Genomic DNA, 11,653 nt, shown 5'->3' on the forward strand with positions numbered 1-11,653 from the left:
GTGTTTCGATGTGCCTTCGTGAAGGAAAAAACACAAAGGGAGAAAGAACTGAGTGCAGGGTGTAAACGTACAAGTAAAAGGAAAGAGCTAAGACCAGGTAACTGAGTGATCACGCAACCTTATCAGAGAGAGGCAGGTGCAAGAAGAGGGATACACGGGAGACGAATGTGAACAGGACAAGTTAACTTGCACTGGGTGTTCTAGAAAGACCAGGGGAGGGAGGGTACAGAGTTATCTACACAAGTTTGTACCTGGAAGAGCCATGGCCAGTGCAGAGACCAAAGGAAGGGTCTCCATTCAGACCCCCAAGGCCAAAAGGAAGGTAAGGAGAAGAGAAGACAGCAAGGAATGGAGAGTGGTGGAGATAAAGCCCAGCCCGTCACCTCTGAGACCTCAAGACACGAGGGGTCGCTCAGCAGGTCGTGTTGCGTTTCCATCCTAGATAACCACAGGACTCCCTGGGGACGCCGAAGCATCTCTTGGCTATTTCCATCTGTCACTGTCTGTCCTGGCCACGAGGCCTCCGGTCCCAATAATAAATACGATGCTCCCGAGATGGAAAACTCACATCGTCGGCTATGACCTAGACAAAGAAGAACATAATAGAGAATGATTCTCTAATATAAACACCAGAAACAGATTTAACATTTAATACTAACACTAATGGGTGTATAATTCATACTTAATAGATACTACTAATCTATGACTAAATAAAGTTTGTTTCTATACCCTAGTCTCAGTACATACAGGCATGTACCATGGGTAAGTTTGTATTCTTTGTGTTTTATTTTATTTCTGCTATCTTCGAGGTTTTTTCCCAAAGGGGTTTTGACTCACTATAATGATTTGTGAGTACAAGGCTTTTTTTTTTTTTAGTGCAGGTCCTGGGGCTTGAACTCAGGGCCTGGGCCATGTCTCTGTGGTTTTTTTAACTCAAGGCTGGTACTCCACCAATTGAGCCACAGCTCCACTTCCAGCTTTTGGTGGTTCGTTGGAAATAAGAGTCTTATAGACTTTCCTGCCCCTGCTGGCTTCAAACACGATCCTCAGAGCTCAGCCTCCTGAGTAGCTAGGATGACAGGCGTGAGCCACCGGTGCCTGGCGGTGCAATGAATCTAGATCAGTGTCCCCTGTCCCATTGTTCTCGCCCATCTCTCCCAGCTTAGAGTTTGTATTCTAATTAAGATGGAAAAGCACCGAGTTAAATAACAGCTGAGACGAATGATTCTCCATCCCAGGGAAAATGACATTGGGAATCGATGCACATATTTTAGAAAAACTCCCAGGGTTCCATGCATATATAGACACAAAGAGAGAGAGAGAGAGAGAGAGAGAGAGAGGCAAGAATAACTTTGAATAACTAACTTACAGACTAACCAAACGAATACTAGGAAATTGGAACCTGGGGTATCAGGATAGATGAGGTCAATGGGAGGAGGGTAGATGAACAAAGAGAGGAAACAATCATAATATTCTGTGTGTATATGTGAAAACAGAATTAGCATGGGTGGAGAAGGGAGGGAGGGAATGAAAGAGAATGAGGGAACAGCTGATCCTAAGCAAAAGGAAGAAATGTGCTTATCATCCAGCATCTGTAAAGGCAGCCCTCTATCTATCACCTCTAAACAATAAAAAATAGAAAAGAAATAGAATTAGGGAAATTGAGGGAATGGGTGGGGAAGATTGGGGAGGAAGAAGTGGTAATATTGGAGATGCATTGCACCGGCAAACTGACATGGTGAATTGAAACCCCTTTGTACAACTACTTAAAGATAATTTTTTAACCAGGCCCCAGTGGCTCACACCTATAATCCAACTACTCAGGAGGCTGAGATCTGAGGATCACAGTTCAAAGCCAGCCTGGGCAGGAAAGGCTATGAAACTCTTATCTCCAATAAACCATTAGAAAACCAGAAGTCCACTGAGGCTCAAGTGGTAGAGCTCTCGCCTTGAGCTGAAGAGCTGAAGAGGGACAGCGCCCAAGCTCAGAGTTCAAGACCCACGACTGACAAAAAAAAAAAAGATAATTTTTTTTTAGAAAAAAAAAAAAAAGAATCTGAGATGAAGTGAAGATCTCATTCTGGAAGTTAACTGGCACATTTTAAAGAAGCCATTAAGGAAGCACCAAATTTAAAAATGTGGACCAAAACAATAATAATAATCTTGAGTGAGCAAGACAATACAAAAAGTATTTTGCAATGTGAAATGTTTAATTGCTAGGCACTTTCAATCATAAAGAAACCACTGGAAATTTTCTGATAATAAGCTGGAAAGAATGATCCCTGGAGAAAATGGACAATATGCAAATCAATATGGTCACCTGTGTCAGAAATCACTTCATTGTTTCGCTCTTCACGAGCAACACCCCTTGGTAACTTTTCTTAATTGGCAGCTAAGGTCCTTGAAAACTTGGATTAGAGGAAAATCACTATCTTCCTCTCAATTCTCTCCCACCAGGCGCTGGCTTTGCTGTCTCTTTCCTATCAAACTTGACCTTGCTGAGTTCTAGGTCTACTTCCCTGTCCAACCTGGTGATAAACACATCAACCTAGTAATCAAACACGTGAGCCAGTCACAGTCGCCTCTCAGCTCTGGAAAGGGTGTTGAAACACATTGTGCCACCATAGACAAATGTTTCCGGCGTCCACCTCTCAAAACCCCTCCACAGATTCTCACCTGGGTGAGTTGTTTCGGATGAAGTCTCAGCCTGGAAACGCTAATTCCTCCTTGGATTGTCAATGATGGAGACTTTTTTTAAAAAAGTGAAGCAATGAAACAGGCCAGCAAGAAATGGCCACGCATCCGTCCCCTAGCCAGATGTGGACTTCGGAGGAAACAGCTGTGTCCTGTCCAATCCAAGGGGCTGGGGCAGGGGATGTGAATGTGTTCTTTAGATACATCTCTCTCTCTCGTGTTAATCCAGTCTGGAATACAGCCTTTCCCTATGGGACTTTGCTTTGCACACAAAGCAATTTTTTTTCTTCCTGACATTCTGCTCCCAAGACACCTGGGTGATTTTCAGGCGAGTCAATGTGTATTAATAATTTCCCATGAGCACTTGTAGCTATCAATTCCCAACACCTCATCTCAACCCTCAATTTAAAGTTTTCTCCAAAGTCAAAGGCAGGTGAGCCACTGTTGGTTAGCTCTCCTCAGTGCCCCCACAAACTCTTTTTTTTTTTGTCAGTCATAGGGCTTGAACTCAGGGCCTGCTTGCTGTCCCTGAGCTCTTTTGCTCAAGGTTAGTGCTCTACCACTTTGAGCCACAGCACCACTTCTGGTTTTTGAGTGGTTAATTGAAGATAAGAGTCTCATGGGGAATTCTCTGCCAGACTGGCTTTGAACCACTATCCTCAAATCTCAGCCTCCTGATTAACTAGGATGGGAGGTGGTGCATGGCCCCCAAAACTTTTCATAAATATTGGGGAGATAGCCCCAGTGATCTCCAGAAAATTTAATATTGCTTTCTACTCAAGAAGGGGTGATGTGGGATTCTGTGACATAAAATCACTACTACAATCCTTGACTTCATAGTATTGCCCAAAATAATCCAAAAGTCATGTTTGAAATACAAGGTAAGAGTTGTCATGTCATTTGCATTTGTGTGCGTGTGTGCTGGTACTGGGGCTTGAACTCAGGGTCTGGACACTGTCCTTGAGTTTATTCACTCAAGGTTGGTGCTCTTCCATTTGAGCCACAGCTACACTCTGGCTTTTCTCTGGTTAACTGAAAATAAGAGTGTCAGGGACTTACTTGCCCGGGTTAGCTTTGAAACATGATCCTCGGATCTCTGACTTCAGAGTAGCTAGGATTAGAGGAATGAGTCACTGCTCTGCGGCTGTCCAGGTGGGTTTCTTAACTTTTGACAATTCAAAAATATACAAATTCTGTAGATCGTCTTTATACATCATTATAAAAATCCCATGATTTGGGGCTGGAAAGGTGGCTCAGTGGTAGAGTGCTTGCCTGGCATGCATGAAGCCCTGGGTTCGATTCCTCAGTACCACATAAACAGAAAAATCTGGAAGTGGTGCTGTGGCTCAAGTGGTTAGAGCACTAGGCTTGAGCAAAAGAAGCTCAGGGAATGCGACCAGGCTTTGAGTCCAAGCCCCAGGACTGGTAAGAAGGAAAGGAAGGAAGGAAGGAAGGAAGGAAGGAAGGAAGGAAGGAAGGAAAAAGAAAAACAAAAACAAAAAACAGAATTCCATGATTTGGTTTAGTTTGGGGTTTTTTGATCCAAGACCAAGACTCGAACTCACTGACATTTGCTCTCACTCACTGGCTGGCACTCTACCACCTGAGCTATGACTCCACCCGCCATGTTTTTTTTTCATAAAAGTCTATTCTTTGTGGTCTGTGCAATGGTGACCCTCAATCTACAGTCACACAAATGAGGCTCAGAATTATGTGAGCTTCCCCACTGGGTCCTTTGTTAGTAAAGAAGTCAATATAGCCAGGCGCTGGTGGCTCATGCCTGTAATCCTAGCTACTTAGGAGGCTGAGATCTGAGGATTGCAGTTCAAAGCCAGCCCAAGCAGGAAAGTCTGTGAAACTCTTAGAACTCTTATCTCTAATAAACCACTCAGAAAACCAGAAGTGGCGCTGTGGCTCAAGTGGTAGAGTGCTCGCCTTGAGCTGAAGAGCTGAGGGACAGCGCCCAGGCCCAGAGTTCAAGCCCCATGACCTACCAAAAAAAAAAAAAAAGAAGAAGAAGTCAATATATAAATTCTAAAAGAAGAGACACAATGAAAAGCAATAAGGGTAAGGACGTGAAACATAGCTGTTGCTTAATAGATTTTTAAAATACATAAAACATAATTTGACAGGACTCATAGTTTGAGATACCATTGAACCAGTAGCTCACACCTGTAATCCCAGTTACTTAGAAGACTGAGATCTGAGGATCATGACTCAAAGCCAGCAAGGGTTGGACCATCCCTGAGACTCTTGCTTCCAATAATCCACCAAAAATCTGCAAGTGGAGCTATAGCCCCAATGGTCAAGCCCTAGACTTGACTAAAAAAGCTTAAAAGATAGGGCCCAGGCCCTGAGCTCAAGACCCAGTACCAATACACACAACATATTTGGTTGAATTTCCTGAGGTTCATGGGTTGAATGAGAACTGTGTTCACCATGTGGAGATGAAAGGTGAAAGTTTGAGGCAGTGACCACTTGTTGCTTGATTATCACGTGGTGATAATCAAAACACCTGGTTGATTGTGTGTTTATATAAGACCTGCAAATCCTTAGCTCGGGACTCTCCTCCTAGGCTGCACTGTGTTGGAGTGTAGGACGAGGCCCGAGCTGCAGCCCGTTTAAGTAAAACAGCTGTAGAACAAATTGGAGAGAGACTCGACAAATGGGACTACCTTAAAATAAAAAGCTTCTGCACAGCTAAATCTATCGCAACCAAGCTAGAAAGACAACCAACTAATTTGGAAAAAATATTTACCAACAATATATCAGACCAGGGGTTAACATCCTGTATATACAGGGAATTCAAGAAACTAATCCCTCCCAAACCTAACAAACCAATTACTAAATGGGCAAGGGAACTAAAGAGGGACTTCTCAGATGAAGAAATAAAAATGACAGAGAAACACATGAGGAAATGTTCATCATCCCTGGTGGTGAAGGAAATGCAAATAAAGACAACCCTGAGATACCACCTTACCCCAGTCAGAATGTCCCACATCCACAAATCAGCCAACGACAAATGCTGGAGGGGATGTGGAGAAAGAGGAACCCTATTACACTGCTGGTGGGAATGTACACTTATACAACCACTTTGGAAAGCAGTCTGGAGGGTTCTTAGAAAGATAAACATTGACCTCCTTTATGACCCAGTCATACCACTTCTAGGCATCTACCCTGAACAACAGGAACCAATGTACAAGGACACGTGCACCTCCATGTTTATTGCAGCACTGTTCACAATAGCTAGGATATGGAAACAACCCAGATGCCCCACCACAGATGAATAGATCCAAAAATTGTGGTATCTATACACAATGGAATATTATGCAGCCATTAGAAATGACAAAATAATGGCATTTGCAGGGAAATGGATGGAGCTAGAAGGAATCATGTTGAGCGAGGTAAGCCAAGAGCGAAGAGACAAACGGTACATGGTCTCCCTGATAAGTGGATGCTAAATCCAAAATGTTAGGTGATACGACAAAAATAACAGGACTCAAGAAACAAAGAACTCCCATTCATCTGGTCGAACCACTACTAAATATCCCCAAGCTGCTGATCACATGTATGGTGTATAACATGTGAGCTCCGTTATATGTTATAGACTGTGATAGACAATTTGCTCCAGGAAAGTTAGAATGAACTTGTGACTTTAAATGAGCATCATTATTCCACAATACTGTGAAATTTGGGAAATTACGTAATCACTTAATCACAATTAAAAAAAAAAAAAGAACCTCGGGGAAGGTAGGGAGGGAAGGGATGGTAGGGGGAAAACAATGGAGGGGGTAACAATGCTCAATACCTTGCTCGTGTAACTGTAACCCTCTGTATAGTATCTTTACAATAAAAAATTTTTTTAAAAAAACAGCTGTAGAGTCTGACTCTCGGTGGTCTTCTTGTGGGGGGGTCCTGCGACCTTGACATAACATATTAGTGGGGGCTCGTCCAAGATACTCCCAAAGACCCCCGAGACCTCAGACTCCCAAAGTAAAACAGCGCTGTCTTTGTTAATTTGTCTTGTCCTGTCGTTTGTTTTACTTTTGTTTTCTCTTGTGAGGACCCCAGCTCCGATTCGTAAAGGGTTGTCGAAGCAGACGCACTTGCACGACAACCCTGGAGGAACTGGGAGACTTCCCAGATCTTCGTGTGGGGTGGGGGTCCTTGTAACCCTGCCATGTGGGGCGGGGGTCCTTGGAACTCTGCCGTGTGGGGCGGGGGGGGTCCTTGGAACCTCGCCCATATGAATTGTGGGGCGAGGGTCTGTTTGTTGTGGGCTGGAACTGACCAAGAGGGCCTCCTAACCGAGGCCCAACTCGCCCACTGTGGGTCTGCTCCTTCTGCTGTGGGGCGTAGGTGTCCCATTACAGGAGTCAGCGGACCAATTCGGGAGATCTCCACTTTGTAAGCTTTTTTTTGTAACTGTCAGGCCTTCCTGTGTCTTGTTTGTACTGTTTATTGTTTTTTGGACTGAATGATTGACGGGACTGGAAACCACGGGCACCACTCCATCTAGCCCCCTAGACTTACAAAAAGAAACTGAGAAAGAGGAAAAGAAAAGGTACCCCCTGGTTTTTCAGGGAGATAACTTGGAAGAAGAAATGTTTCCTCCCCCATACTCCCCTTCCAGGTTCCTTTTGCAGAGCCTGAGAATGATCAAGAGGAGGCGGGAGCTATAGAGCCCTCGGCACCTGCCCTTAAAGTTTCTGAGGGGCCAGTCACTCGACGCCACCGTGGGATCAACCCTCCATCTAATGCAGCTGTTTTTCCTTTACACACCGTAGGTCCAGTGGATGCAAATAGTCAACTTCAATATTGGCCATTTTCTACCAGTGATCTACACAATTGGCACACGCAAAATGTCCCCTTTTCTGAGAAACACCAAGATTTAATTCATTTGCTTGAAACTGTTCTCTTGACTCATCAGCTGACTTGGGATGATTGCAGTCAGCTTTTACAGGTTCTTTTTACCACTGAAGAGAGAGACGGTATCTGAGAGGTGGCCCGGAAACATATCCCTGGTCCCACAGGAGTGCCCATCATGGATCCTGCCCTGATCGCTGCCTATTTTCCTGAGATCCAACCAACATGGGACTACAATACAGCTTGGGTTACAGGCGTCAACCACCAGTGCCCGGCTGCCTCTTTCTTTTTTTTTTTTTTTTGGTCGGTCGTGGGGCTTGAACTCTGGGCTTGGGCGCTGTCCCTCAGCTCTTCAGCTCAAGGCAAGCGCTCTACTACTTGAGCTATAGCGCCACTTCCGGTTTTCTGGTGGTTTATTGGAGATAGGAGTCTCACGGTCTCTCTTGCCCAGGCTGGCTTTGAACCGCGATCCTCAGATCTCAGCCTCCTGAGTAGCTAGGATTACAGGCGTGAGCCACCAGCGCCCGGCTGCCTTTTTCTTTTTTTTTTTTTTTTTGGGTCCGGTCATGGGGCCTGAACTCTGGGCCTGGGCGCTGTCCCTCAGCTCTTCAGCTCAAGGCTAGCGCTCTACCACTTGAGCCACAGCGCCACTTCCGGCTTTTTTCTTTTTGCTTATGTGGTGCTGAGGAATCGAACCCAGGGCCTTGAGCATGCAAGGCAAGCACTCTACCACTGAGCCACCTTCCCAGCCCTGCCTTTTTCTTTTTGATGAGCACTTAGCTGTACATATTCTACACCGTGCTCTATTCGCACAATATAATCCACAGGGGGATTTCATTTTCGTGTTACCAGGCATACATGTACTTTACCGTGGTCAAATTCACCATTCCTCCTACTTCTTTCCCTCGGTATCTCCTCTTCTAGTCATATGGACCTTATGCTATTTTCATACATGTATCTTCTCCTTACCCCACAGTGGCCACCTCTGAAAATCTGCCCCTCAGCCTTCATGTCATCCTATCATTGTACGCATGGCTGTTTTTAATTCTCTCTTTGAATGAGAGATCACGACAGGTATTCATCTCTCTGGGGTTAACTTAGATGGCTCAATGTCATCATTTAAGATGTGTCTCTCCAATTGGGCAACATAGATGAGAAAATTGACCAATACAGAGATATCAGGATGGTATGCAGTTGTGCAGTGCTGGAATCAACATGATCAGGAGAGGTAGTTTTAATTGGTGATCTATCAAGGAGTGGTACACACACACACACACACACACACACACACGTGCACAAACATAGTCTCTGATTTTTTTCTGATTAAAAAAAAAATCTCACCAATGTCCCAATTACAATATGATCACCACACACCACAGTAGTACGGCTGATGGCTTTTATTTTGTACGTATGTTGATCCTGGGGCTTGATCACAAGACCTGGGCACTGTCCCTGGGCTTTTTTTTAAAATTTTTTTTTGCTTTTTTTTTCATGAAAATACTGTACAGAGGGGTTACAATTACATGGGCAAGACAATGAGTACATTTCTTATCAAGCATTGTAGCCTCCTCCTTTGTTTCCCCTTCCCATCCTCCCCCGGCCTCCCCACCCAATCCTCCCCGCTCCCCACCACCACCACCAAAGTTGTAAAGTTCATTTTCGACATAACGAGTTGTACATCTCATTGTTGCAATGGGTCCACCTGTATCCCTGTTTAAATGATTTGTTTTCCCTGGGCTTTTATGTTCAAGGATAATGCTCTACCACTTGAGCCACAGCTCCAGTTCTGGCTTTTTGATGATTTATTGGAGATTAGGATCTCAAAGACATTTCCATCCAGGATGGCTTTGAATTGTGGTTCCTCTCTGTCTTCTAAGCAGCTGGGATTATAGGCATGAGACACTGGTACCCAACAAAAAGAAAATTCCCCCATGCCTTACGGTGCTTTGTACTCCAATGATCACTTGTGATGCCAGAAAGAAGCCTTTAGATTTTGCACAGGGCGGTGAGCATGTGCTTGCTCAGATGTTTTTCTCTCGTTTGTGAAAGTTGTTAGGGGAGGATGAGCAGTAATAAAACAAGTTTGTGAAAATTCATGAGATAACCTGGCATGTTGATCAAAGCTCCTTCACACAGCTATTTAAAGATAATAAAGGGATGAGTGAATAGCAACAGAGCAGAGGAAATGGATGAGGGATTACAAAGGAGGAGAAACACAGTGAGGGACCAGCACGAGGGAACATGGGCAGAGTCCGCTGCAGGCGTGAGCCATCGTATCATAGTTAAAACTGTTAGCATATGCAATGTGATACGCCAAAAATTATAAAACAGATTCGTTATTGTTTACTGTGTCGCCTGTTTTTATTTGTGACAGGGAAAAAACCTTAAAATTTTGTTTTTGGCCGGGACTCCAGTGGCTCTCACTGTAATCCTGTCTACCCAGGTAACCGAGAGCTGAGAATGATGGTTCAAAGCCCACCCATGCAGAAAGCCCTAGGACGCTCTCCAATTAACGATGAAAAAGACAGAAGTGGAGCTGTGGCTCGGGGGTCCAGGGTTAGCTTCGAGTGAAAAAGCTCAGGGGACAGCGCCCAGGCCCTGAGTTTATCAGGGGCAGTATCCAGAGCCTGAGTTCAAGACCCAGGATCAGGACAAATGTGTGTGTGTGTGTGTGTGTGTGTGTGTGTGTGTACACATATATAGGAGGAACAGGGGATCGATAAATGGGAAATTCCAAATATGCTTTATTGGGAAGGTGGAAAATCGCTGGAAAGTTGGAGGAAATGGAGCTAAGTAGCTGCGTGGAGAACAGGAGTGCCTAGTTTGAATTGTAGCCAGAAGCTAAAATCAGAGACAAATAATCCTGAGCAGTGACAGAGGATAAAATATGCTGCACACCCATCATCCGATCAGGTGCAACCTCCCGTACCGACTCCCGTAGTCACGGACACGCATTTCACCTCCGGAGGATGGGCACTTTTCTTAGCCTTTCCAGAGCCCTCTTGAGGTCTTGGTTCCTGAGGCTGTAGATGAAGGGGTTCAGCATGGGGGTGACCACTGTGTACATCACCGAGGCCCTTGCGGTGGAGTGTGAGTTTCGGGTGACAGCAGAGCTGAGGTACACCCCCAGGACTGTCCCGTAAAACAGGGAGAGCACGGACAGGTGCGACGCGCAGGTGGAGAAGGCCTTGTACCTCCCCTGAGCGGAGGACATGGCCCGGACGGAGGAGACGATCTTGGAGTAAGAATACAGGATGCCGGTGAAAGTAATGCCGCCCAGCAAGAAAGCTGCCAGATAGATCAGCACATCATCAAGAAAGGTGTCGGAGCAGGCGCTGTGGACCACCTGGTTCAGCTCACAGAAAAAGTGGGGGATTTCACAGTGGGCACAGAAGTTCAGCCGCAGCACCATGGCGCTTTGCATGGTGGAATACAGAACATTCACCATCAGAGACCCCAGCACCAGCACCGCGCAGAGCCGGGGGCTCATGATGGCCGCGTAGCGCAGCGGGTGACAGATGGCCACGAAGCGGTCATAGGCCATCACCGCCAGCAGGAAGTTGTCCAACCCTGCAAAAATCAAGAAGAAAGACATCTGGGCAATGCAGCCCGCGTAGCTGATGGCCCGGCTGTGCGTGTGGATGTTGAGCAGCATCTTGGGGACGGTGGTGGAGGTGAAGCAGACGTCATCCAAGGAGAGGACAGAGAGGAAGAAGTACATGGGGGTGTGGAGGTGGGGGTCAGAGCTGACCGCCAGGATGATGAGCAGATTTCCGAGCACAGTGACCAGGTACATGGACAGGAAGAGCCCAAAGAGGATGAGCTGCGTTCTGGGATCTTCTGAAAATCCTAGGAGTATAAACTCTGACATCTGGGTGTCATTCATTCTCTGGCCCCATGTGGCGGATGTCACTAGCAAAAGAGAGAGAGAGAATACAAAGACATGACCAACGGAACAATGCCAATGTGGAAGAGGCACAGTGGTATAGATCCTCTAAGTCAGTACGTCAGCCCTCCATTTTGATTCCCATTCATTCATTCCTTGACTATTTCTGAGTTCAATTTGCAGTCTCCTATTACTCTTTTTCCCATG

General features: G+C 45.6%; 1 protein-coding gene across 1 annotated transcript; it reads right to left on the reverse strand.

Annotated features, from left to right (window-relative positions):
* Positions 1-10,516: 10,516 nt before the first annotated feature.
* On the reverse strand, positions 10,517-11,446 carry LOC105999211 (olfactory receptor 7A10-like). The gene has a single exon (XM_013034171.1). The coding sequence runs from the start codon at positions 11,444-11,446 to the stop codon at positions 10,517-10,519; it is 930 nt and encodes a 309-aa protein (XP_012889625.1).
* Between the last annotated feature and the right edge of the window lie 207 nt (positions 11,447-11,653).

The sequence above is a fragment of the Dipodomys ordii genome, unplaced genomic scaffold (genome assembly GCF_000151885.1).
Source record: "Dipodomys ordii isolate 6190 unplaced genomic scaffold, Dord_2.0 Scaffold184, whole genome shotgun sequence".
Classification (NCBI taxonomy): Eukaryota; Metazoa; Chordata; class Mammalia; order Rodentia; family Heteromyidae; genus Dipodomys; species Dipodomys ordii.